At 42.5% G+C, this 25,868-nt stretch overlaps 2 protein-coding genes and 1 non-coding gene across 4 annotated transcripts in view; all 3 read right to left on the bottom strand.

Moving 5' to 3' along the window:
* Window positions 1-3,140: 3,140 nt before the first annotated feature.
* Window positions 3,141-3,214, bottom strand: trnar-ucu (transfer RNA arginine (anticodon UCU)). The gene has a single exon. It is a non-coding gene; the product is annotated as a tRNA-Arg (tRNA).
* A 1,745-nt stretch (window positions 3,215-4,959) lies between these two features.
* On the bottom strand, window positions 4,960-8,611 carry sdhc (succinate dehydrogenase complex, subunit C, integral membrane protein). Its single transcript, XM_076098404.1, has 6 exons — window positions 8,554-8,611; window positions 7,509-7,568; window positions 7,259-7,360; window positions 6,551-6,612; window positions 5,490-5,653; window positions 4,960-5,208 (listed from the first exon to the last, which is right to left on the bottom strand). Exons 1-6 carry the CDS (start codon window positions 8,568-8,570, stop codon window positions 5,101-5,103), a joined length of 513 nt encoding a protein of 170 aa, XP_075954519.1. The 5' UTR covers window positions 8,571-8,611; the 3' UTR covers window positions 4,960-5,100.
* Window positions 8,612-11,798: 3,187 nt separating this feature from the next.
* Window positions 11,799-25,868, bottom strand: part of atp1a2a (ATPase Na+/K+ transporting subunit alpha 2a) — a 35,702-nt gene continuing 21,632 nt past the window's right edge. For both annotated transcript variants that reach the window (XM_076098182.1, XM_076098179.1), the window contains 10 exons: window positions 22,735-22,871; window positions 21,728-21,878; window positions 20,685-20,853; window positions 18,940-19,094; window positions 16,602-16,725; window positions 14,262-14,407; window positions 14,037-14,167; window positions 13,762-13,863; window positions 13,429-13,520; window positions 11,799-11,827 (listed from right to left, as the gene is read on the bottom strand). In XM_076098182.1, the coding sequence (XP_075954297.1) occupies window positions 11,799-11,827; window positions 13,429-13,520; window positions 13,762-13,863; window positions 14,037-14,167; window positions 14,262-14,407; window positions 16,602-16,725; window positions 18,940-19,094; window positions 20,685-20,853; window positions 21,728-21,878; window positions 22,735-22,871 (1,236 nt within the window). The remainder of the gene's footprint in view (window positions 11,828-13,428; window positions 13,521-13,761; window positions 13,864-14,036; window positions 14,168-14,261; window positions 14,408-16,601; window positions 16,726-18,939; window positions 19,095-20,684; window positions 20,854-21,727; window positions 21,879-22,734; window positions 22,872-25,868) is intronic.

Genomic DNA, 25,868 nt, shown 5'->3' with positions numbered 1-25,868 from the left:
GCACAACCCTTAAAATAGCAGTGGCCTGCGCAGAGGTAAGCTCTCGGTCCATCTGCGAAACGCTCCCTCTTTGCCAACGCTGAGAGGGAACCGTGGCACGAGTGCTGCCTGCGGGACGGGCGGGCGGTTAGGGCGGGGATAGAGAGTGGGATGGAGGGGGTGGGGTGAGGAGGGGGGGGGGGGGGGGGGGGGGGGGGTTGGGGAGGGGTGGGCTGTGTTTATTGTTCCTCCAGCCCTTCCTGTTGAGTGATGGCGAGAACTGAAAACAAAACTAGAACAAGTGCATCCATGGGAAATAACCCGGACACTCTGGGCGTGATTTAAAACAAGTTGGTGCGGCCGGCTCTTATTACGCGGCCGAGTAATAACAGTGATGGTGACTATAATAACAATAATAGCGGCTCGTGGTGGCCTGCATCGCTGCGACGGACCGCGGGAGCACCGGAGCGATGTTTCTCCGGTCGCAGCTTCTTTTCCAACACCTTCTCCGCGCACTTGCAGAAATATCTGGGTTGATATCTAGATACTCCGAAGTGCTTGGGAGAGGTGGCTGCTTCACACGCAGTTGTGATGCTTTTTTGATTTTTTTGCAGAGCGATAGAGCCAACAGAGCCGGGGGGAGAGGAGCCGGGTACAGCGCGAGCAGCCCGACAACAAAACGCATATTCAGAGTAAATTATAAAACACGGGGGGGGGGGATTATACCGCTCTCTCCCTGGGCAGGCATAACAGATTACACACACACACACACAGCCACCTACCCAGAGTGCGCACACATACACATTCCTGGAGACGGAAAAGCGTCAGCCCTGACAGGTGTCTCCTGTCCGCCCTACACACTCCAGCCTAACCCTGGACAACAATATAAACTGCAAAGCAATGCACGGCAATAACCACACAGACACACACACACAGACACACACACACACACACACACACACACACGCACCGTTATATTCCGCCTCCGGAGTCGGGTTTTGTTGTCGCTGGTCTCCAATAAAGGTCCCCAGCACGGTCCCTCCTTTGATGCGCAGCGGTCGCTTGTCCGGAGCTTTCTCTCTGTTTTTATCGACTTTTTTTGTATCTCCTCGCTCCTTCTCCTGACTCTTTGTTTTTCTTGCGTTTTTTTCCTCCGCGCGCGCTCTCTTCCTCTCTCTTACACACACATACACACTCTCTCTCTCTCTCTGTGTGTTTGTATCTCTGTCTCGCTCTCTCTCTCTCTCTCCACGGCTGCCGTTCACTGCAGCAAAAACAGTCTGTCTGAAAGACGAGAGGGAGGGGAGGGGACAAGGGAGGGAGGGAGGGAGGGAGGGGATTTTAATACGATTTGGCCCGTACCATCGGGATAACAGGGCCAGAGCAGGGGCCTACTGGCTGAGAGCAACATGAAGGAGGAGATGGATCAGATAGAGAAGTGTGAGAAATAACCATAATGCCGCTGTACACTCCACAGTGAGTCTAAACTGACCTTATCGTACTTTAATGGTATTTTATTATCTCCTGTGGTGGCACATTACTGTAGGATCCCCCGTATAGCTCTGCTCACTTTATCCAAAGGTTTGATACCGAGTACAGGTCCAGTGGCCCTCCTAACTTGTAGCATAGGCCGGTACTAAACTACTGAAATGAAGCAGCAGAGGTCATCTCAAGTGGATTGTCACGGTTCTCAGTAGCCTGTAATGTTTCTTATCATTGATATTATGGAGCTATTATCCCTATCTCGCAGATAGGCCCATTGCTATTTCCCGCAGGCCTGATAATTTGCAATATGGTAATGTTATACCGAGTCCTTGGCCTAGCGGAGTTGTGGGACTTTCTCTGTCATTGTAACTTCAATATGTCCGTACAACACTGCTGTGAGTTAAACAGTGACTTTATTGGGACTTTTTGTATTTATCTCTTATCACCTCAAAATTTGTATAATACACTCATGACGTTTATACATCATAATGTTTATACCCTTGTAAATGACCAGTTTTGCATACCGACTTTATCAATTTCAGTTCTGACCGTTTGGGAGTCAGGATCCAAGGGATGGAGGGAGGGGGGCTGTTCTGTTGCCAGAGAGGATTATGGATTAGTTTTACTGGCGGATTAGGTCTGTGTGTGGGGAGGCATGATGGGGTTAAACATGGATGGCGGCAGCCGCACGACAGCCCAATCAGTGGTGACACACTGAAACAGGGGGGGGGGGGGAGAAAATACAAAATAATACAAGCCATGGGGAGCGGGAGGAGTTTGAGTCAGGGCGTTTGAGAGATCTTCAAGCAAGCAGCTGCTTTCCACACTGAACAAAATAAGTAGGCCTAGTGCTGCTCTGGGCTTCCATGATTTGGGTAATGTATGTTTTTTTTTTTTTAAAGTCCACCTTCAGGGGTCCTTAAAAGGATTCCAGAAAGGTCCCCAGTCAGATTTCACTCAATTAAAAACACAAATAAACACGTAATGAATATAGCAATCCTTATTCTCCACTTGCACATGCCACATTGTTGTTATAGTCTACACTTCAATACAAAGTCTGCAGACAAAAATCTTGAAACAACCCCATTTTCTGGCCCTGTGAGTCATTAATGTTCAAAGTGAACCGGAGTCGTTTAGTCTCTGAAACAAACCGGAGACGGAACGCAGCATCTGGCGTCATTAAACACTTGTTACGAGGACGGGGAAGGCGCTAAATGTTTTTGTTGTTGGCGCTGCATTAGAAAAGCTTTAGCTGTGGCTTCATTGAGTTTGAGCCCCAGGTGCCGAAACGCGTGTCCACTGACTTTCACACGACGAGGCGCTGTGTTGTCCTGCGGTGCCTGCGTGATGACCGTATATAAAGCCCGTATAGGCTGGCATGGAAGAGCGCGCGGGGCTGCTACACCAGGCTTTTGGCCCGTTTGAAATCTGCATAATGAAGCGCTGACCTTTGCGCGATGAAAAGGCTCGTCCATGTGAGAAAAAAAAGACAAATTCGGATGTACTGTGCATTGGGCCTCTGCAGAAATACACACATCTCAGACTGTCTGACTAAATATATATATCTATCCTATCTGGATCCGGAGCAGCCTTGTAGGGGACGTTGTAGCTGCAGAAGCAAGAAAACAACAGCTCTACTTTTGAATCCATCGCTCATCCAAAAAGCCTTTCATCAACATCTCTGCCGGGACTCGAACCCGGAGCCTCTGGATTAGAAGTCCAGCGCGCTATTCCATTGCGCCACAGAGACTAAGCCACAATTTTTTTGATCAAAAGCGGGTTTATACTCCCCCTCCCAGCCCCGTGCATCATCCTCAGCATCCCTCAGCATCAGGACCGCAGCCCTGTGGATGGTAATTTGCCGCCCGGTAGGGGGTGCTGCCGCGGCGTAACCATTAGTCTCTCATGCCTCATAGAGGAAGGGAGAACGCCTGCTGTCTATCCCCCATTGCTTAGACACGGGTTATCTCGTCAAAACATCATAAGGGTGATATTATCAGTGCAAAACCAAACGACGGAACATCTTACATTGTGAATGCATCAATAAGTACGAGGCAAAGCGCTCCCTCTTTGCAGGGAACAGGCCTCGTTTTTACCTCAGCTACTATTTCACACTTAAAAATAAAATATATGTCTACAGGGTTTGGTGCAGACTGTAAGCAAGTCTAATCAAGTCTTAAAACCCTGCAGAGTTGGAGAAATTACCCTGTCCATCACAATAGAAAATTACAGTCCGATGGATCACAGAGGGAAATGAGGCTATAATATGGATTAGACACAATGTTGGGAATCATCGAGAAGCCAAATTCACTGCAATCAGACAAAAAGTCACAAACAGTGAGCAATTTTGCAAGTGTTGTTTTTGCACTGCCAATTACGCGGAGCTGGCAACCGTTAAATGTAGAGTTGTTGGTCCATCATCAGAGCTGATATGGCTCTGAGGAGAATATAACACCAGCTATAAATAAAAAGCTTTAAATGAACTTGTGTTTTATAAACACTGACAGATATTATTTATACAGTATAGTGTGCCGAGTGCTCTATAAGAGATATGTTTTGATCACAAGTGTGGCTCACAAACAAATACATTTCACCAATAGAACAAAATGTAATTTTTTGTCGACAAGTAGTTCCCCTTTTTAAGCCACCGGTAACAAATTGATAAACGGATTTTGCTGACGCTAACCAGACCAAGTGGTCGCGTTGTTTCTCAGTGCACGTTTAGCTCAAACGAGCCGGTACAAAGCAGTATGGGTGCATCCTCCTCCCAAGAACATTTACAGTTACTTTTTTTTCTGTGTGCACTTGGCACTGTACCCTACATAAATGGAGTTGGATCTGACATTACATCACTGCAGGACAAAAGCTGTTCAGGTGCAGTGTATCTCCTGCGTGGCTCAGTGGGAGGTAAGGCCCGAGGCAGGCTGCCGGTGAGGAGCCTGTTCGCGCACACGCGCACACACACACACACACACACACACACACACACACACACACACACACACACACACACACACACACACACACACACACACACACACACACACACACACACACACACACACACACACACACACACACACACACACACACACACCTCTTTCCTGATGTTAAAAAAATGTATTAGAGCAGCTGCGGCCGTGGAGAAGGTAGAATATGAATGACAGCCCACAGTAAACAGCCACTCTACACACACACACAGACACATTCTGGTGCACAGAGACGGCTGACAGGCGAGTGACTGAGCACTGAGGGCAAAGGGAGGTGATTAAAGAATCCGACGTCACAGCTCCATTAGATAAGTTACGTAAGGACATAACATGTAGGACACGTCTAATTTTGGACGCCGGTTGTTGTTAACACACCGAGAACAAGCGTGAAATAAACTGGGTCACATTTGCATGCACTTTGCACTCTTGCCGCACTTAATGACCCCAAAGCCTGTCAGAGTTTAATTAATTCCAAGGGACAAAACACCACAGCACATTTACCGCATACAGTATAATATAATCCTTTATTTAATACATTGATGAAACAGTGCCTGCAGTAGGCGACGACATATACACAAAACTCCCAGAGTGAATGCAAGTCCACGTTCCCTTCGACTCCCTCCCCTCCTCTCCTCTCCTCGTCTGCTCAGAGGAAGAAAGCCACGGCTACAGAAGTGATGATGGACAGACCGATGACTGTGTAGCCAGTGCGGTACACCTCTGGGAGTCTGAAGCCCTTGCCAAGGTCCCAACACTGATTTAAATAAACAAAGAAGACAAAATGAAAGAGAAGAACATTTAGCACAAGAAACACCACCATCTTATGAATCCTCTATGAAAACCAGTGAAATGAGCAAACATGATAAAAACAGCAAACTGCATTAAAGTCTGTTTCCGTTAAAAAGATTAAGATGAATCCAGACACTACATCAGATATGGTCATGACAACATAGTACCAAAGAATCGAAAATACATCAGGCAAAAAACATGACAAACATTCGCTATAACTAACTAAATAAAATGATGAAGTCTTACCAGGTGGCGGATGCCGTTAAAGGTGTGGAAAGACACGGGGAAGGTGAGGCCGATTTTGGCCAACCCAATGAGATAAGGGCCGACGGAGAGCGAGTGGATCAAGTCCAGGTAGTGGGGGTAGTTTCCCGGTAATACCAGCGCCGCCAAGGCAAAGGCTGAGATAGCTAGACACAGACAGAAGTGATGAGCTTGGACAAGGTGGGTCACCACCCCACCAGTCATTTTTAAACATCTGACTGTCTCCGTTATGTGAAGACTTCCCCCCCGCTGACTAAATTAAATGAAGGCCAAACAATGGTTCTGTATCAAACGGGCTCCTCAGCAGCTGCCTGAATGAACCGCACTGAATGGTTTTGTCTGAGCTCTTCTTTCTGTGCGGTCCGGATGATTAAAGCCAACGCGGCGGAGGAGACGCTCCTTGTTGAAACGCACATCAACGTAAACACAAAAATAAAACCTCCATTGCATTGCGTTTAAATGAATTCTGAGTTTTAATTCAAAATGCAAAAAAAATTGCTTTGAAAGGCAGGTTGTCGAAACAATAACGAGGGATAGCCAAAAAAAATGTTAATTTACCAGCCCCTTTGCAAGGAAGCCAGAGAGTGGATCTCAGTGATAAAGCACATGAGGGACTGCGATAGAAAGACAGGACATAGTAAAACATCCATCAAGGTCAGAAGCACTGATGAACGATGCCACAACCGTTACACCAGGCAAATGAATGGAAGCTGTTAGCAGTCCAGCATCAGACATGATTTTAAGCTTGAATTGTATTGAACAACCTTTGTTTGTAAATGCTCTTAGTAGAAATCAATAGTGATGGACTAAAACGCCCAGGAGAGATTTTCAGGGTCAATCACAAGCTGACAGAGGCAGTAGCTTCACCTAGATAATAATAACATAAAAGACCACACATAGTATCATCATGTAGGTTTTGGTTTATTTGTTTAATGTGGAAAAATGTGGGTATTTTAAGGATGAATATAACTACAGAAGGAACAATATTTAGAAGCATATCTATAACTTTAGTCATGATGACAATGAAAAAACGGATGCGTTACCTCCACTGAGCCCCACTCCAGTTCCTCTGAATGTGATGGACATCATCATGGGGACGGACCATCTGAAGCACAAAGACAAGGCCACACATTTACTATGATGGCAGATGTATGTGGTCGAAACACACTCAAAGCACAAGTCAAAGCGTTGAGCCTTCACTCACTTTTGCTTGAATTTTTAAAACAGTTTTGTTTCAGGTTAGGCTGAAGCTGCCAAGTTGCATCACTGCACCATCGTACAGAAAGGAGAAAAGGACTCTGGGATGTTTTTTTAGCTGGAGGCAGCAATTTTACTCAAAGTGGTCGAGACTCACGAAGAAAAAAGCAAGCCATGGGGGGGGGGGGGGGTATATTACAAATGAAAGTAAATGACAATTTAATAAGGCTGACGCTGTTATAAATAGTAATTTAAAACAGGTCAAAGAGTATGATTTAAATCACTAGATCAGAGAACCAGCCAATAGTTTGTGCCCTGACATAGATTAGCCATAAGAATGATCCAAGATTGAGCCGGGAAAGTTAACTAGTGTCCGATTAAAAAGGCACATACGGAATAAAAGGTTTTCTTGACTCCAGGTTTTAGGATAATAACCACCTGACAGAAGAAGTTTTCAACTTGGATAATGTTCCACAGTAGAGTTTCTAGTTTCTTTGAAAAAAAATACGCAGAAATGATTCAACATAAATGGAGGCGTGGCATAGAGTACGTACTGGTAAATGGTGAGATGAGGAGACATGGGTCTGCTTAATTTGGCATTTTTGGCCCAGAACTTGTTCATCTCTTCCTTAGCTGTGGTTCCCATTGGAGCAGCACTGTAGACAGAAAAAATACTTTGAGGACATGAGTTTACAGGACAACAATTTATAGTAGGGTTTAAAATGCATCTGTCCCATTACTATGAGATGTAGCAGTGTATTTATGTGAACCACGTTTTCTCTTTTTCTCACACACACAACTTACTGTCTGAAGAAGACACTGTAGTGTGGTCTGGAGAGACAGACACTCTGACGGGCCAATGTCCTAAACATAAGAAACAAGTGTTAAAAATAACCTTTTTCTTGCTATCAGGATGTTTGTGTCTGCAGTTAAATAGAAAAATCATACAAACATACAGTATCTACATCAATTTAACTAGGGCAATTTTAATTGTAGGAATGTTCCAAACTATTTCAGTAACTAATTACATCTATTAAACTATACTGTACATATTATAAATAACATTTAAACCAACATTACAGAAGCAATTATAAAGTGGTATATCTGACAGTATGATTTCTGAAACACCCATTTATTTACTTTTATTATGCAGCCCTAAACTGAGACTAGAACAATGGCAACTCCAGTTTTGTCGCTGTCAGGGAAACTCAAGTCAATCTGATCGAGGAGAAGACTAAGAGATGATGAATGTGCCTGTTTAACTATGCTCTCTATCGTGAGAAAGAAGGAATGAACTAGCTTCTAATCACTGTGATAAACACTGGCTTCATACGCCTGAGAGGCGCTTTGCTCACATTTAACAGCCACACAAGGTCAATGAAGTGTCGACCAACATTTGACTCTCTCACGTTACTTTGTTATTACACAGTTGTTAAAGGCACGGAGGAGTAGCAATGTAGCTAGCTATTCGGTCAGTTAGTTAGCTAACCCCAAGCTAAACCAGAACAAACTCTCCGGTTAGGAAGCTTACGGACAGTCAACGACTATTTGAAGGCTAAAGGCAGCAAGTGACACATTTTGAGTCCGTCATTAATCATACTAAGAGCCAAAGTCCACTCTTTACTAGCCTTCAAATGCCCGAGAAACAGCTAACGCTAGTGTTGGGCGGCTAGCTAACGCCAGCTAGCGCCGAGTTTCACCATATTTACGTCGAATACATAATAATAAACAAACGAAACAATGTCACACTCGAGCGTGTTTTCCTCCGCTTTGACATGGTAACCCAGAAAAACGACACAAAACTACTATCCCCGAGCCCAAAACATTAGGGAAGCACAGACGTACTGACCTTAGGAGGAGCGCCATGTTTGACAAGAAGTGAACGGAAGTGACGTCCCGGATGTTGTTGTTCCTCTCACGTTATCTGAAACCTTCAACGGCTGTTTTTTAAGGTCACACTTGGTCAGAGTGAGCTGAGAACGAACACAAACACCCTTTTTTCTCATTCGCATTTATAAACTTGTTGGTCTTTTACATTTAAAAAAATCAGTTAAAAAATCAGTCTGTTGTCTCCCCTTTCCATCTGCAATAGATACATAAATATAGCTTAAATAAATATTAACAAATACTACATTTAAGTTTTAATAAAATAACTGTCTGCTTAAAACAACTATTATAATTACTATTATTATTATTATTATTATTATTAATAATAATGATAATATTATTATTGCTGTAGATGAGTTTACAGCTGAAACTTTTAGCCTTGTTGATTCATCCGTTAATTGATCAGCAAACATTTAAAACTTTAGTATTTTGAATAATCATTGACGTCATATTTATAGCAAAATTCTCACACATTGTCTGGTTGTGAGGATTTTCTGATTTCCTTTGTCCTTTGGGATAGACCAAACATTTATCAATAATGAAAATATTTCTATATCATCTATTTTGTTTATACTGTAATTGCTTTTATTGTTTCTGTTTTTACCATGTAAAGTGTCTTTGAGTACCTTTTAAAGCGCTATACAAATAAAATGTATTATTATTATTATTTTTATATCTCAAATGAAAATCTTTAGATGACAAAAAATTAAATTCAACCCAACTCAAAGATGGACTCACAATTTTAATATTCACGCCACGCAACAATAAAATGGTTGATGTAAACATAGGAAAACATGCAGCAACACCCATTTACACTTTTACACAACACAGTATGAGCCACACACACTCATCCAGATATCAAAAAGGTAGTGGGGTTAATGATGCCCAGGAGCAGCCTTCGACTGGTTCCCAATGGCCTGGTCCCATATTAATGTTGCATAAGGTATAATATAAGAGCCCACCTAGGACTCAAATTAGACAAGGTTGGTTACATGAGAGTTAAAACCCCGCTAACATTTTTTTAGAATAGTTTTGACATTGCTTTTGATTTGACATTGCTTCTGAAATGCTCCGCTGCCTGCCGATTTTTTGTTGTTGCCGATTTTGACAGTAAGGTAACGAGTGTCCAGTGAATAGAAGACACAAGGACATACATAATGGATGATGGGATCAGGAAAATATGAGCGCAGGCAGAGCCTGACTGATACTGGATTTTTTGAGGGCGATACCAGTATTCATTTTTAAATAATGATAAATTGGACGATTTTTTAACATAAATGCATAACATTTTTGATGTGGGTGTTAAAGAATTATGTCGGCATTTTACACTTGAAAAATACACGTGTCAGTTCTCTCTGGTGAACTATGTAAGGGCAACAGTTTCTAAAGTACCTCAGTCATATCTTTGGTATTTTCTCGTCACTGTACTTATTGGCTGGCATATACACTGATACTGTATGAATGCCTTTGCCGATTTTCCAGTTTTTTGGTGTGGCCCTGTATATCATTCACTGATAAAGTTACATGCAAGATACCATTAACCGTTCCACACTCATCACACACCTCAAATCCCCCCCCCCCCCCCCCCCCCCCATTGGTATTACTGGCACTGCCCTCTCTTGGTTCCAGTCCCACCTCTCTGACAGACATCAGTTCATCTCAATCAACATCTTTAAATCAATCATAGTTCCTGTCACCCATGGTGTCGTCCCCCCCCCGTGCTTCGTCCCCTTCTCTTCATCCTCTCCATAAGTCGTTCCCAAAGACTGGGTCGTGTCCCACAGTTGGGTCGCAGGAGATTTTATTATGGTTGCCAAATACATTTTCAGAATTTCTTCCATAGTCGTTTATTTAAATGTACATTCTCTTTGTTTTACTGAAAATAATGAAATAGCCTGTCAACTCAAGTAAAATGCATTAATTTAGTCTCATTTATATATTATTTAACAGGTGGAAATGGAGGCAAAGATGGTCAGAAACAAATTTGCTCTTCTTACGTTTCATTGAAACCATTCATATTGTGAATTAGGTGGACAAATCCTCTGCCACCAAAGCCTCCAGTTTCACTGTTATGCCGATGATGCTCAACTCTTCCTCTCCTCTGAGAGCATCACTGCTGCAACTCACTCCACCCTCACCGCTTACCTAATAGATGTTAAAACATGGACGCAAAGAAACTTTCTGAAACTCAATTGCAATAAGTCCAAAATCCCATTGGCCCAGACTCCCTTACCCGCCTCACCTTGGTTATTTACACTCAATATTGATGGCTCCATCGTCACCCCCTTCACCCAAATACGCAACCGTGAAGTCATCTACGACTCCACCCTTTGGTTCCTGCACCATGTCAACCACATCACCAAAACAGCTTTCTTTCACACCGTAACATTGCCCGTCTACGACCCTCACCGTCACTTACTGCTGCAGAAACACTGACGCATTTGTAACATCCAGGCTTGACTGCTGCAACAGTATCTTCTTCTATTGTATCACAAACAACGTACTTCATAAACTCCAGTATGCAGAGAGCTTTGCTGCCCGCCTACTGACCAGTACCCACTCAAGTGATCACATCACCCCATCAGTCCTCCATGACCTCCGCTGTCTCACGGTTAAAGGATGAACTTCAAGATTCTACTTAGCACCTACGAGGCCCTCAACAACCTACAACTTACTCCCTACCTCTCCGAGCAATATAAACCTGATGTATCATTCAAATGATTATTAAAGGCAGATCTAGTGGTTTGGAAAACGTGACAGTTATTGACACATGTGGCATCCTACATATTGATGACTTGTTTAATATCTTCTCCCAAACAGGATGACCGCAAAATCACAGAATAACAAAACGATGGCCAGGAATATTTTGGAATAGATTTTTATTTGGTACATCTCATGAGCGACATTTGTTGTTCTTCTGTAGCCTTTGGTAACAGTTCATCTAAGGCACATGCTGTAGGTGTGCATTACCACCGAGGAAAAACTCAAAGCACAATCAAAAGCCTATTTTCAGCAGTATTTTTTCTTATGATAATCAGATTTGTGAACTGATCCATGCAATATTACAACTGACACACTGACACACACACACACACACACACACACACAGACACACAGTTCTACCCCCACAAGCACGCACAATATCTCATGTACGCATACGCACACACTCTCACAGACACGCAAACTCAAATTGACATTTTCTGAATGTTAATAATATGTCTCCTGCTCCACCCAACCTGGAAGAGAGAGAGAGAGAGAGAGAGAGAGAGAAAGAGAGATAACGTGTCAGAGACCAAAATGACAGGCGAGCAGTTTTCATAATAACCTTCCGTATCGCTCTATTTGTATTCATCTCGTTGTCTTTGTCTCTGTACATTTCCAAATGAATCCCCTTATAACTCTAAGAGTCTGATCAGCGGCCCGTGACACAGAGATTAACAGAAATGATTAGCTGTCACGATAAATTGTATTTGCCTCACAATGTCTTGGCCCCCATCAGCCGAAAACGCCGTGGCAGTGAACAGATTTGGAGCTGTTGAAGTGTGTCCATATCATGTGTAGGATCTTTTTTGGGCATATCTCAAGAGCCTTCATCAGCCTGCTTTAATTTCCTTTCTCATCATTCTCCACTGTTTCTCTAGCTGTTGGACAGGTATAATCTCTTTGCTGGTGCAAGTTTAACACATGTTCACAGAGTTGTCTGAGTCCATACAGATTGCTGCCGACATGTTGTATTTCACCTGCTGCTACGGGTTGCTATTTTTTACCTAAAGGCAAGAAGAAGAATCACTAAACGTTTTTGCAATAATCTATGATCATATTGATTGCGTTTTTCACCCGTCTGTTCATTAGAAAGAAACATTTTTATAAAGGGTTAAGGACTTTGGTTTAAATCTAGTGCAGATGCAGCCTTTGGCCCAAGAATCAGATCACATTTCAGTCATGTGTGATTTTTCACCACTGAATGTTGTCTTGTTTATTTGCCGTGATTTTACGCTCCATTTGTTAAACTGAATTCCTGAGCAAAGTGCCAGACAGCAGTGAATCAGACCTGGAAGACAAACAGTAATCAGTCGAGTGTTACGGAGGCTGCAGCTTTGAGAGCTGGAGAATTGTTCAGCATTGATTGGCTTGCTGGAAGCCTGATAGTGTTCAGCTGCATTGGTTTAAGCTAGGGGATAATAATACGTTTTAAATGAAAAATATTACAGTTACTGCTTTATAATACATGCAAAAAAAATGACAATAGCCAAATGTCAAACTGCCAGGAAACAAAGTGTACTTTGTCTCAAAAAAACAAAAATGAAAGAGATGTTGATATGACAGCTGGCCAACAGGGTTGAAAACCCATGTTTTTAAATCCATGTTTTCAGCATTACATCAAAGTTAAAGCTCACATTGTCATCAATAATCATCCGTAATTACTGCCAACATTGTTTTGTAAAATTGCTACCTGTACTTTCCTTTTTGATCTCCGTTCAAAACAGCTCTTTGATGTTTTTATATCATTTTTTTTGTGCTCGTTTCGACTGATATTGAACATGATCTTCGACTGCTTGTCACCATCTGTCAAATGCATGCTGGGATACTTCATGTCCGATCAGCAGACCAGAGCCGTGGCGACTTTGTCAATCAGTGTGTCCATAAAGGAGTGGACAGTCTACTTTTTTAAAAACATGTGTATATAAGGACAGGAGAGGTATAGAGAGGACGGGAGAAAAGGTCTTGATAGAAAATGCCACATGTGGTTCCTGAGCTATAGGGGCGTCAATCAGTACACATCACGTTTTCCCCCCTTGAACCATTTTAATCTTGGCTTCTCTTAATAACTGCTTACCTCCGGGGCTCCTCCTCAGAATTAATTTACGGACCTCATCATAAATGAAGATGAGAAGACTGTATGGGAAGGCACAGAACCACCACATGGGCCTGAGAGGAAGAGAGAGATACAACAGGGGCGGGGATGAACGGAGCAGCAGTGAGTCACGGGCAGAGTGCAAATTGTTCAATTCATTGCGGACATTTTTTGAATATTAAGGATAACAACGTGGTGTTTAGGAAGATCACAGACTTCATTTGAAGCCGAGAGTGACAGGCCAATGGCAGCCTATCAGGTCTTTAAGAGGTTATTTTTCGGTTCGGTGGAGAATATTGCATAGGCAGAGCGTACTTCAGGGGGTACATGCGCAAGGCGATGTCCATTCCAGGGCAGTAGGAGAGGAAGGCGGCCAGAGCAGTCTCGACAAACAGACCGAAGATCAGGATCCTGTTCCTGTTGAACACAAAAAAGGAGAGGAAGAGGTTCAAACTATTAAAAAGCAATCAACGGAAATCTTCAAAAAATGTGACAGTCACAAATTACTGATTTGAAGGTGAATCTGCCTTCCTTACTACACGCCCTGATTTTTATAACCTTCCATCCATCTTTTACTCTCCCTCACTTACTTCATGCCCTGCTGAAAGAGGGAATTCCTCCTGGTCTTGCAGATGATGACATCAGCCCATTGCACAACAACGATGCTGATGAAGAAGGAGGTGTGGCAGGTGAATTCGATGATCTTCCTCTGCTCGTAGGTCTGCAAGGTTGAAACACAGATTGTATTCATTCCTGCGTGAGCAATGGGAATATTCGACTGGGTGCGCCGGTTTGTCTTTGTCCCCGCTCCTTACCCACTGCTGCCCGTAGCTGTCCTCCACGTCGTTGACTTCGCGGTTGTCCCATCTGACGCGGATACCCAGCAGGTCTATTGGGAGGAAGCCGTTCTCAGCCAAAATCACAAAGTAGGTGAAAAAACCAGCAAGAGCCTGGATCATCCCTGGAAACAAAAGAAACATGTGCCAAGGGATCAAAATCCAAACGTCATCTATTCATCTGTTCTCAGTGAGGTACTAAAACATTATGTCACATTTTATAGCAAGACTTAATTTTACGGATCTGTAATTTCCTAATAATTTTCTTAATAGGTTTCTTGTCATTTGGTGCTAGTTTAGGGAAAATGGACACTCATTTCTGTTCAGTTATTTTAGTTAGAGTTTAGCTATTCGTGTTGAGTTCATAACTGCAGTTGAACTGCATGTTTGTCCGTAGAAAAAATATATATATTATGCATTTCCGCTGGACCTGCTGTGTATTGACGAAAGCATTTAAAGCATTTAGAAGTGTGTACCAATGAAATAAAACCAGCAAGCGATGAAGAATTTATTGGAACATTTGTGAACTGTATAATGAGATGTTACCCATTTTATTTGTGTGGTATTTTGAAGACACTAATCTCAGTGCTGCTTAAACAGTCATCACATTCATTTTGTCTAAATTACTGCCACAGTAATGGATGGTTGGCTACAACACCATTGAGTAAATTGTGTGCCATTGGATTGGATTCGTTTACTCATCTCTTGTATCCCATCACAGTGGAGCAATAGGGGCAGTTTTATTGCAGAGTAAGTATAGCAAGATTTATAGATAATGAGTGTCGTTTGGCAAAAGCTATTTTGACAGCAACACTAATAATGCCGGTGGTCCAATGTTTTGCATCACTTATTAACAGGAGTTATACCAAAATGTGACAAATAAATTGTCCTGGAAAGTGCTTATTTTTGACACTCTGGACATTCAGCCTCGGTCCACCTGCTGTGCACTTAATATTGGTTCAACAACAGCACAGGCGATTACGTCTTCCTCCCTCTGCCCTCTGGTCAATGGCTCGAGACAGCTCAGGACTGCAATAATAGCCGGGAGTGAGTTTTAATTTCATGTTTGAGAATGCTGTTTTGTCAGAGTGGGCGTACCATTTTCAACATGATGATGGACATCTTATTTTAGAGCTAAAGTCTTCAACATATACTAAACCTCCACCAGTACTGATCAAGGATGGAGGCAATGCGTATTAATCCTCTCATTCATTATCCCGCTAAAATGAAACCCAGTGTTTGTGTTAATAGTCGTTAACATCTTTATCTCAGAAGGAGAAAATTGCACTGCGTTCCCAATCGAGTACTTCTTAAATATTTACCTTTAGTACGTACTGCAGCTGCCCTTACGAAGCAAGCACTTGTGCATGCAGTATGCATTCGTTTGAGACATACCACTTCATCATAACAGTGAACCTCGAACTCTGACCGTCTTGATCAGATATCTGCTGCACAAAGGATTCTCGGTGAGAATAGCCAGAAAAGCATGCAGGCTTGCATACTGTACAATGCACCCGGATGTAGTAGAACACCCTGCTATGTTTGCTTTTGACATACTATGTCTTGGGACATACTAAATATTTTGTTTCTGGCATACTAAACAGTCTGGTACTATGGGTATTGGATCCCACAGCTGGTTGCATCTGTTTTTAGGATGCTGTTGCTTCTACTTCGCTTATAGTGTTGGAACTCTACTGTCGTTGCGTGTCACTCTAAATCAGATCATCAGTTAGACTGAGTTCACTGTTGATGCTTCAGGACTTCAAGCTGTAATGACAGATCAGCGGATTGTAAATGTAATTTGATGTGACCTGCAAAAGTTTCCCCCCCAGCGGTGGTCTTCCTGGAAGAAATATGGGAGTTGATGCGAGTTGCTGGCTGTTTGGAACGTGTTCGGCTTCAAATTGTATGCCATCCAGTGAAGCCCTGCCATATTTTGACCTATTTAACGGCCCATAAAATTGGGCCAGCCTTTGAGTTTCACAATTCCCAAAACATATAAAACCAGAGATAAAAAGCATGCATTCAAGAGAGGCTCCAACCACTGAAACGTGACCAAGAAGTAGAACATAGCTGCATGCTCTCAATTTGCTGTAAATGTCACAACAATTAAGAGGAAAATCATGAGAGTCTATCCTGACTGTCCTTAAATGTACGTTACAAAGGCACTAAGAAATGCCAAGATTTCTGATAGATGTCAATATTTATTGTCTTTATGCCTGTTTATTATAACCATAACTTCCCTACAAGAAGCCTGTCCCAGTGATTCGGGTTTAAGAGCTGCGGTCCAAAGAGGTTATGAGCCACAAGAGGACAAACCTATCTGTCCGTACGCCATGCTGATGAGGCGTTCATTGACCAGCTTGTCTGTTTGGGGGTTCCTCGGTTGGCGTTTCATGATGTCACTCTCCGCCGTCTCGTAAGCCAATGAGATGGCTGGGACCTGGAGGCGGTGGGAGGACAGCACAGAATCAGCTCACATTATTCGCCCTGTTGCAATAAATGTTCAGGAATTTGTCTTGGTGGCAACGGCACAAAGGCACGATGACAGCGCCAGACACGGGGTACCTTAGACACATCACCATTAATATAATTCAGCACTCAATCACCGTGTGGAAGGAGAGGAAAGACAGAAAAAGGGCAAGGAGACGGAAAGAATAAAGAAAAGAAGCAGCGACAGTGACAGAGAGGGAGGCAGAGAGAGGAGACAAGAGCAGAGAGACTGATAGTGAATTTCAAGGCACTCATAAAGTAGGAGGGTAGAAAGGTCTCTGCACGTAATAAAGATCTTATATTGGCTGGTTTTACCAGGTAAGCACCGGAGCAATATGTGTGACTTAGGGCAGGCTATCTCTGCGACTTAGGTGGGGTTTGAGATGGCGACTTGGCACTGTGTGAAACTGAACACATGCTCTGCGGTGTACAAATCCAGTTTGTTTTGGCGTTACCCCCCCCCCCCCTGACCCTGACCCACAGCCGCTGAGAAAGACAGGGAGAGGGAAAAGGATGCGACTGAGCTTGGCATTGATTTTCTTTTCTTTTTTTTAACACCTCTAACAGTGCGAGTGTGTATGTGCGCAATATCCAAATGTGAAGCACTCTTAAGTGTGCCACATCCTGCTTTGATAAACATCTTTTGCAGCCGTCCCTTTTCCACATGGCACTGGTTGCTAAAAATAATCATAGCAGACTCCAAGTGCTGCTTGTCACTGCTAAATCTCAGCAGAGCCCTCAAGCCTGTTGCCTGGAGTTGAACTAAGCTGTTAACAAGCTGTTAACAACCTCGGCAGCAGGCATGGGGAAATTTCTAATTATACTTGTGTACTGTACTATAAACACTTTTTAGGTACTTTATTGAATATTTAAATATTTTCTTCAGTTTTTTGGGTCCTACTCTTCAAAGCAGACATCCAGCTGTTCACTCCACAGTTCTTAAATACATGCAGACATGTTACTTTGAAGGGAAGTGTTTTTATATGCAAAACAGTTGCACAAATACGGTGCTTTTAAACTTCAATCATCACATTTTTGAAGAGAAATCCAGCCAATAAAGAATGCACTGTCCCTGTGATCTCAGACAGTTAAGTCAATATTTGTGAACATGAACAACTCTGTCCCGCCAGCTAGAAAACCAAAGAAGTTCATCTTTGATGTCACCTGGGTGGAATAAGTGCAACTGCTTTATTAATAATGTTAGCCAGCTGCTCGTCTCTATATCTTTAACCTGTGGGGACATAAAATGCCTCTTGGCAGTTGGTTATGAGGCCATCATGGAGCCTGTACCTCATTACTACGGTTTTTTGCTTTCGGCACACTGGGATGTGTAAGAACCAGTTTCAGCTGCATGTTACTGTCTGGTGGCTGAGAGCAGGAAAAATTAAAGTTCCAGTAATGAACACGGCAGAACAAGTCCTTTTTGAATATATTCATCCTCTGCTTCCTTTCTTTCGCAATGATGGATTACGCCCCTCAGGCAAGCGGCGTGCCAGCAACTCTTTTTGTTGCTGCTGGAAAATACAATGGAGAGACGGGCATCTGGAAATGGCAGAGCTGTGAAATGTAAATCTGTATGTGAGCGTCACCCGGCCTTTGTTCTGCTCCAACAAATGGATGTCGGGCGGTGAGCCAAAAGCAAATTTCTTCCACCAACAGAAAGAACAAATTAAACCAAATGTTTTGTTCTTTTTACCTTCGGGCATTCATATTCGACACACGATATTAACCGGAGTTTCCTCAATGTCACCTCTAGCTTCCCCGTAGCCATGCAACATGCTAACAATTAGCATCCGCTCACTGAGACGAATCACTAGAATTAGCTAACAATTAGCTTTGAACACTTGAAAGTGCTTGGAATACAACCCAAAAAATAAAAAGATAAATCTAAAACCGTATGTTTTGTTGTCACGCCCTCCTGTGAAACTTCTGTAAACTGAGTATGTGTAGAGAAAGTTGCCTAAAAAGATAAAACTAGTGTACAACTAGTATGTTATACACTTGATTTTTTTCTATACATCTATGAAGTGGTAACTTTTCAGGAATTTAGTCAAACGTATGAATTAACATAATGCAAGAACACTATTGTCAGCATGCCTACAGAGGGATTGAAGGACTGAACAAAGAGAGGTGAGCGTTCGTTTCCCCTCCCCCCCAAGCTCACCATGTCAGTGCCCAGGTCGATGCAGAGGATGGTGACAGTTCCCAGAGGAAGAGGAACACTTAAACAGATGAAGAGGAGGAAGGGCGAGATCTCTGGGATGTTACTGGTCAGCGTGTACGCAATGGACTTCTTCAAGTTGTCAAAGATGAGACGACCTGCAGCGATCAGGAATGAAAGGAAGAGAAACGATTCTCCTTAAGGATGCAAGGTACACGTATACAAATACATTATCAGGTGTAGATTTTGGATGGGATATTGGTCACCCACCACCATATTGTCTTTTTCTGGCGCTTCATCGTGTTTAAGTTAATTTTCCAGACTGGCTGAAATAAAAAATTACTTTGACTGCTGTGTCAGCATTTCCACATTACTAATGTGTTTTTTTTCTTTCTCAGACCTTATTAGCACCCCCCCACACTTTAATTAAATACCAGTCTCTTGTGGCAAGCCTCAAGTCACATCTCAAATCTGTCAGAGTAACTCTCAAGTCCGGTCCTTGAGGGCAGAGCAATTTCACTTCACAAGTCTTAATAAGCGAATTACAGGTCAAGATTCAAGTTCAGCATTTGAATATTTCCCTCACTTTCAAAGTTGTTGGTAGAGTTTTTTCTACTTAGCTGATTGAGACCAAGTAAGCATGAAAATAAAATATGCAGACCCCACTTAGTTGCCGTCTTATTGATTTTTACTGTCCCAGTTTTTACCAGTTCAAAACCTGAGACCTGAATGACTTTCCTTTAAAATCTCATCTGTAAACGAGTCTTTAGGAGGTCAAGTCTCAAGTCAGTCAAGATTTAAAGGTTCAATGTGGAGGATCTGGACAGGATTTTAGCTTGAAAACAAAATTAAATAATGTTTTCAACAGAGTGTGAAGAGGTTACAGCGTTGACGTTTTGTCAAAGACGTCTATGTATTGTTTTGCAGATGCAAACCACGAGCCTCAGCCCGTCCTGTCTTGTAATACTACTCATACCCTGAGAGGCGACAGTGAGTCGCTGTAGCGTCCAGTCTGCCCTCAGTCCAACACGAGAGGACGAAGAAGTAGCGCTGTCCTGAGGGCGTCGCCTCGTCTGTGATGTCCCAATTCTACAGACAACCTCCGGTTCAGAAAAGTGAAGCCAATGTGGAAGTGCTTCACTTTAAGTTGCAAAAATAAGTCCAATTGTATAGAAGTCTATAAGGAAATGGCCCTACTTGTCATTTGATAAATTACCTCAATAAACTCGTAAACATGAGTTTATGGTCTTAATTACTAGTTTCAAGTCTTCTTCAACACAGCATGATGTTCATTTAGTACATGATGCTCCATTTAGAGTCAAACAGACCATAAAGCAGGGGATGCTTTTTTGCAGCCTTACTGTGACTGACAGGACTGTACCGCTTCATAACGGCAACAAAACAACTAAGATGCTGACAACACAAATGCCGAACTTGAGGCTTCAAAACAGTCAGTCCACAAACAACGTGAGACATCACGGTGACCACATCCACTTCTGATATACGTTCTACGTCTACAGTTCTGTTGAATACTGTGTGAAAGCCACAATGATACTCATATCACATTTTCAACTCTACGGTACTTATTCACTAATGATCTCCAGTCTCTAGATGACAAAGGAGCTCGCTGGCAGAAATGTTTTAATTTCAAAGTTTTTAAATCACCTCCCTCTGTTTTCCTCTCTGGCTCATTTTATCCTCTTTCATTCCTCCACTCCCGTCTCTCTCACTATTTCCCCTCCACTCACCCTCCTCCACTCCGGTGACGATGGAGGCGAAGTTGTCGTCGAGCAGGATCATGTCAGCCGCCTGTTTGGACACATCAGAGCCGGCGATCCCCATGGCAACGCCGATGTCGGCTTTCTTCAGGGCTGGCGAGTCGTTGACGCCGTCGCCCGTCACGGCCACGATCGCCCCCTGCACCCCGCAAAGGACCGGCAAAACAAAAAGTGTCAAGAAGAGAAAGATAAGTACGATGATTTAAGCGTTTTCTCTCTCTCCCCCCCCCCCCCCCTTCTGTCTTAATAATGTCTTTTCAAAGCAGCTCTGGGGAGATTAAACGAAAAAATGGAATTGAGTTGAGATCACACTCAGTCACACAGGGCGAGAGTGAATAAGTCAAGGGTGTATAGTAGCATGATCTCAATATATGGGGCTGTGTGCAAGTGCATACACGTCTAATTTCAACCATTCACACACAAATGCTGAGCACATACTAAACATTAAGGCATATATAGGCTATAGGGAGTAATATATGACTATATAGTTAATATGCTTTACAGATATGCACTCGTGTTCAACAATATAGTGAAAATGGACCTGCACACGCATCCAAACATACACACACGCATCCAAACATACACACACGCATGCACAAAAGCCTGTATTCATCCATTCAACCTCCTGCACTAACAAATGGCTTAAACACACACAAAGAGTTACACACACAGTAAACTGTATTCAGCCTTAAATGGCAGGGACACACACACACACACACACACACACACACACACACACACACACCCACACACACACACACACACACACACACACACACACACACACACACACACACACGCACTCAACCATTCCTCCACACTTAAGTAAACAAACACATTCAAGCATTCAGACAGACGTTATCACAAACACACACATGGTTACATTCAAACATATAAACACACACTGCTATTCAGCTGTACGCTCTCAACAAGACCCAAACACACAGTCTCTCACATACACACACACACACGCACACGCACGCGCACACACGCACACACTCCTGTCCATTGACCTGTCTCTGGCAGCCCTCCACTATGATGAGCTTCTGCTGAGGGGAGGTGCGAGCGAACACTATCTCAGTGTGGTTCCTCAGCAGGTCGTCAAGGTACTCGGGGCTCATGTCCTTTAAGTCCGAGCCGTGCACCACACAAGCCTTGGCATCCCTGGGAAACACATAAACACACACACACACACACACACACACACAGTAAGGAGTCAGTGACACCGGGGACCGTTATGCAAAGGAGTTGACATTTTCTTGCTTTATCCTCAAGTTTGTTTCTCTCTCTCTCACACACACACACACACACACACACACACACACACACACACACACACAGGCACAAAATAGACGTTTTCATGCTTTCTGTCGTAACATTTTGGGGAATATTAATATTCTCATTCTGATGCTCTAAGATGTCTTAACTTATATCTACTCCTTTTTTTAACATGTTCATTTGTGAGCGGAAGAGATGCTGGCAAGCAGATTTTTTTAAACTTTGGAGGGAGCCAAGCTGTAGCTGTTTCCTCCACCCCTTTTTCCAGTCTTCATGCTAAACTAAGCTAATCGGCTGTTGGCTGTAGCGTCATATTCAACAGAGAGAGACGTGAGAGTCCATGCACACACATCCTGTAGACCAGGGGTGACCAAACTTCAATACGTTGAATTTTTAAAGATAAACTAGAATCTGGCCCGAGAATATTACCAATAAATCACAATAAAACACTAGCTGTCTACTGAATATAGAGAAATGATCTCTTTCTTAACCTCTTGGCACAGATAACAATATTATACCATTTCTGCCGATTCAGTTTGTTACATCTAAATATTAGTCTGACAGATTTATAACTTAGGTTGACATATGAATCTTTTAAACTGCCGTGTAGGCCATGACCCAAAGACATTGGCAATGTCTGCCTGTTTTAGCATGACCTTCTAACAGATTTACACATAATCTCACAATATCTTTAGTGGGTGCTTAGATTAGCTTTAAGAGCAGCAGATACACAGACACACACCTGGGGTTAACTTGGCTCAGAGGGATGTTCAGTCTCTCGGCGATGTCCTCGACCGTCTCGGTGCCCTCAGAGATGATGCCCACACCTTTAGCGATGGCCTTGGCCGTGATTGGGTGGTCCCCTGTTACCATGATCACCTGACGGCAGAGGGAAGGTCCCATAAATCCCAGAGCGTTATCACATTAAACCCCTCTGTTTCTCATCTGTGTGTCATGTATCACAGCATGCTTGAGCTACAGTGCAGTGTGGGTCTTAAGGGCCTATAAGTCATCCAAATGTGTTGTGTAGTTACACCGGGAAAAGAGCGGGCGCTATTAGGGGTTAAGGGTTCAAATCTGTCAGTACACTCCAACAAACATCTTGATTGGTGGGTTCCCATCGCCCATGTAGTGTGATTGTGACAAAACCCTTTACACGTGAGGGTTTGTGAGTCCAAGAGCAAGAAAAAAAACAATACAAGGACTGTACTCTGCATAGGGTGGCTAAAACATCCCAAAATATGTGCTCATTTCCATTCATCGACCTCCAGTACACCTGCAACAGCAATTTTCATTTCCCTTCAACAATGTTTCCTAGTTTCTAGTGCTGTACCGATTGTCTCTTCTTTTATATTTGAAGCTTCAATTGAGGTTTTTTTGAATGATACTTCAAATGTCTGGCATCATAATTTATGACTAAATGTATTTTTTTGTGCTGCTATGTTGCTGCTGGACGGCCCCGTGAATACGGGTGCAAGCCTCCCTCTGTGTGCGGCGAGTGGGGGAGCAAACAGCGCTTATGCCCGCAGTGAAGACGTTGCTTTTGAAAGGCTAAACACCAACAAATATGGTTTGAAGCAGAATATTTCGTTAGAAATATGTTGTTCTTTCAATAAATGTTGACTTTCAGACTTTACAACGCTCTTGGGTTATTGGAGATGTTTGGATCGCAGCCACCACGGGGAGATAATTCTACAAACAGTGTGTTACTAAAAATATTAGTGTTGCCTGATTTGTATCTGCAACGGTGCAGAAATACAAATTCTTACTGAAATGAAAAGACAAAAAAATAAAATGAAAGGCTGCACAGCAATGTCAAGCGTCAAACTATTCGGTACAGCCCTACTAGTTTCAAGTGCTTTTAGTTTGACTTTGCACACTGCTGAGCTTTTCTGACACATATACATAACTAAAAACCTCTATTTTAAATCCATAACTGACAATAGAGCGTACTGAATAATGGGTTTCAATCTCAGTTCCTCCAAAATCTCACATCAGATCAAATCTGTCCATGTCTGGGACATCTATGAATTTAACCTTTTCTATTTGGGTGGTAACTCATCGACCTGAACTATGAGTGAGAGTAAGATCTTTGGTTTACCTGCATAACTGCATCTACACAAACTGCAAGGAATACATTATTTTGAATATCTATTGAATCTGAACCTCGTATGAAAGGGTAAGTAAAGTCATTTTTGGGGTATATTCCTGAAATCCCCAGCGCCATCATGATCCACAGCAGAACACACACAAGCTGAAGGAAGGAGAGAGCACTATATATTGCACTAAAGCCTTCAGACTGATGCTGTGAACCGAGGATGCACAATTCACTGAAACGTTAGCACTACATCCAATAAAAAGTAATTAGAGCCAGGAGCTCTAGTTTCCTCCTGGGCTCAGCTACAGCAGCTTTGTTCTGGTGTGGATGTGTGTTTGTCCAAAATTGTCTTCTTCCACTTCAATCAGAGAGAACACCGATACAGCACTTAACGTCTGACAATACCGAGCAGCTACATGAAGCATGTTGACGCGCCTCGTCACAGGAAGTACAATGATAGAAAAATCATAGAAAAATATTCTTAAAATCATATCAACCACTTTAAATCCCAGTTTAGCTTTGAGTTTAGGTGTTTAATATATATATTATATATAAATATATATATATATATATTATATATATATATATATATATATATATATATATATATATATATATATATATAATAGAGCACACATCAATGGTGCCTGTTTGTAACATTCCGCTCACATTTCTGACTACAAATGTATTTATATAGACAATGTTTTGATCTCGGTCTGATGTTTGTCAAGTCAAAAAAAGACATGGCATAAGTTAGAGTTAACACAACGCCTGAGTCCAAACAAATCTGATGTATTATAACTAAAACTCTCAGAAAACTTTGTGATTTTGACATTTTATCAGACATGTCATCAGTTTCGTAGCCTTTGTTTCTCTAGAATAAACTCAACCGTTTACTTCCCTTAAGCAACATCTTCACTCACTTCTGCCAGTTCGTTCTTTAAGCCAATTACAGTGTGTCTATCAACAATTCATTATCAAAGGAGGCATGGTAACTTGTGTACCTGAAATTGAAATGTGTAAAATCCTTTCCCCATATTTGTAGTTCTTTGGACGAAATTAGAACGACTCATTCTACTCATTATCCATTTCATGTTGTTTAACCTTCCTGCGGCCCCGGCTTATTACTTTTCTGATAAAACATCTGCCCTGTGCGTATTTGCATTTGATTAACATATAATGAAAACAAATGCACTGAATCTGCATTTTGCTAAATTGTTACTGGTTGGTTGTTATTTCACATAAAAAACTGGGATCTCTACAAACAAGTTTGTAGCATTTATGGGGATCTACTGGCATAAATGGAATATAATACAAATAAGTATGTTTTCTTTAGTGTATAATCACCTGAATTATGAAAAATAAAAACAAGGAATCATTGTGTTTGCGTTAGTTTAGAATGAGCCGTTTATATGGAGTCTGCTTTGTTACGCCGCCGTCTTTCTACGGTAGCCCAGAGCGGACAAACCAAACACCAGCTCTAGAGAGGATCGTTTGTGTTTTGGGGTCAGCGGGCGTAGTTCTCCTTCACTCTTGCCAAACGGGAGAGTTTTCCGTTGGTTGCAAACTGCATCCTCGCCGTTAGATGCCTCCAAATCCTTCACACTGCAGCTTTAAGATGTAGTAATTTCACTCATTACTGGCTACCTTTTTGGGTTAAGTATTTGCACTGGATATGTTATCAGCAGTTTCCTCTGAGCTATAGAACTTTATTCATCCATCAATCATCATCCATCAGGGCCCACTCGGAGTGGTCCGGGCATTTTTGGATTTGAAAA

The sequence above is a fragment of the Anarhichas minor genome, unplaced genomic scaffold (assembly GCF_050575085.1).
Source record: "Anarhichas minor isolate MPS153535 unplaced genomic scaffold, ASM5057508v1 ptg000024l, whole genome shotgun sequence".
In the NCBI taxonomy this organism is placed as follows: domain Eukaryota; kingdom Metazoa; phylum Chordata; class Actinopteri; order Perciformes; family Anarhichadidae; genus Anarhichas; species Anarhichas minor.
The sequence above is the reverse complement of the archived record's forward strand: the minus strand, read 5'-3'. Positions and strand labels throughout refer to the sequence as shown.

Excerpts from the sequence above, each read along its gene's own strand:
- sdhc (XM_076098404.1), bottom strand. Across the intron at positions 7,361-7,508 it reads TACAGTGTCTTCTTCAGACA|TGCTGCTCCAATGGGAACCA; the intron begins GTAAGTTGTGTG and ends TTCTGTCTACAG. Across the intron at positions 5,209-5,489 it reads TTAACGGCATCCGCCACCTG|TGTTGGGACCTTGGCAAGGG; the intron begins GTAAGACTTCAT and ends TATTTAAATCAG.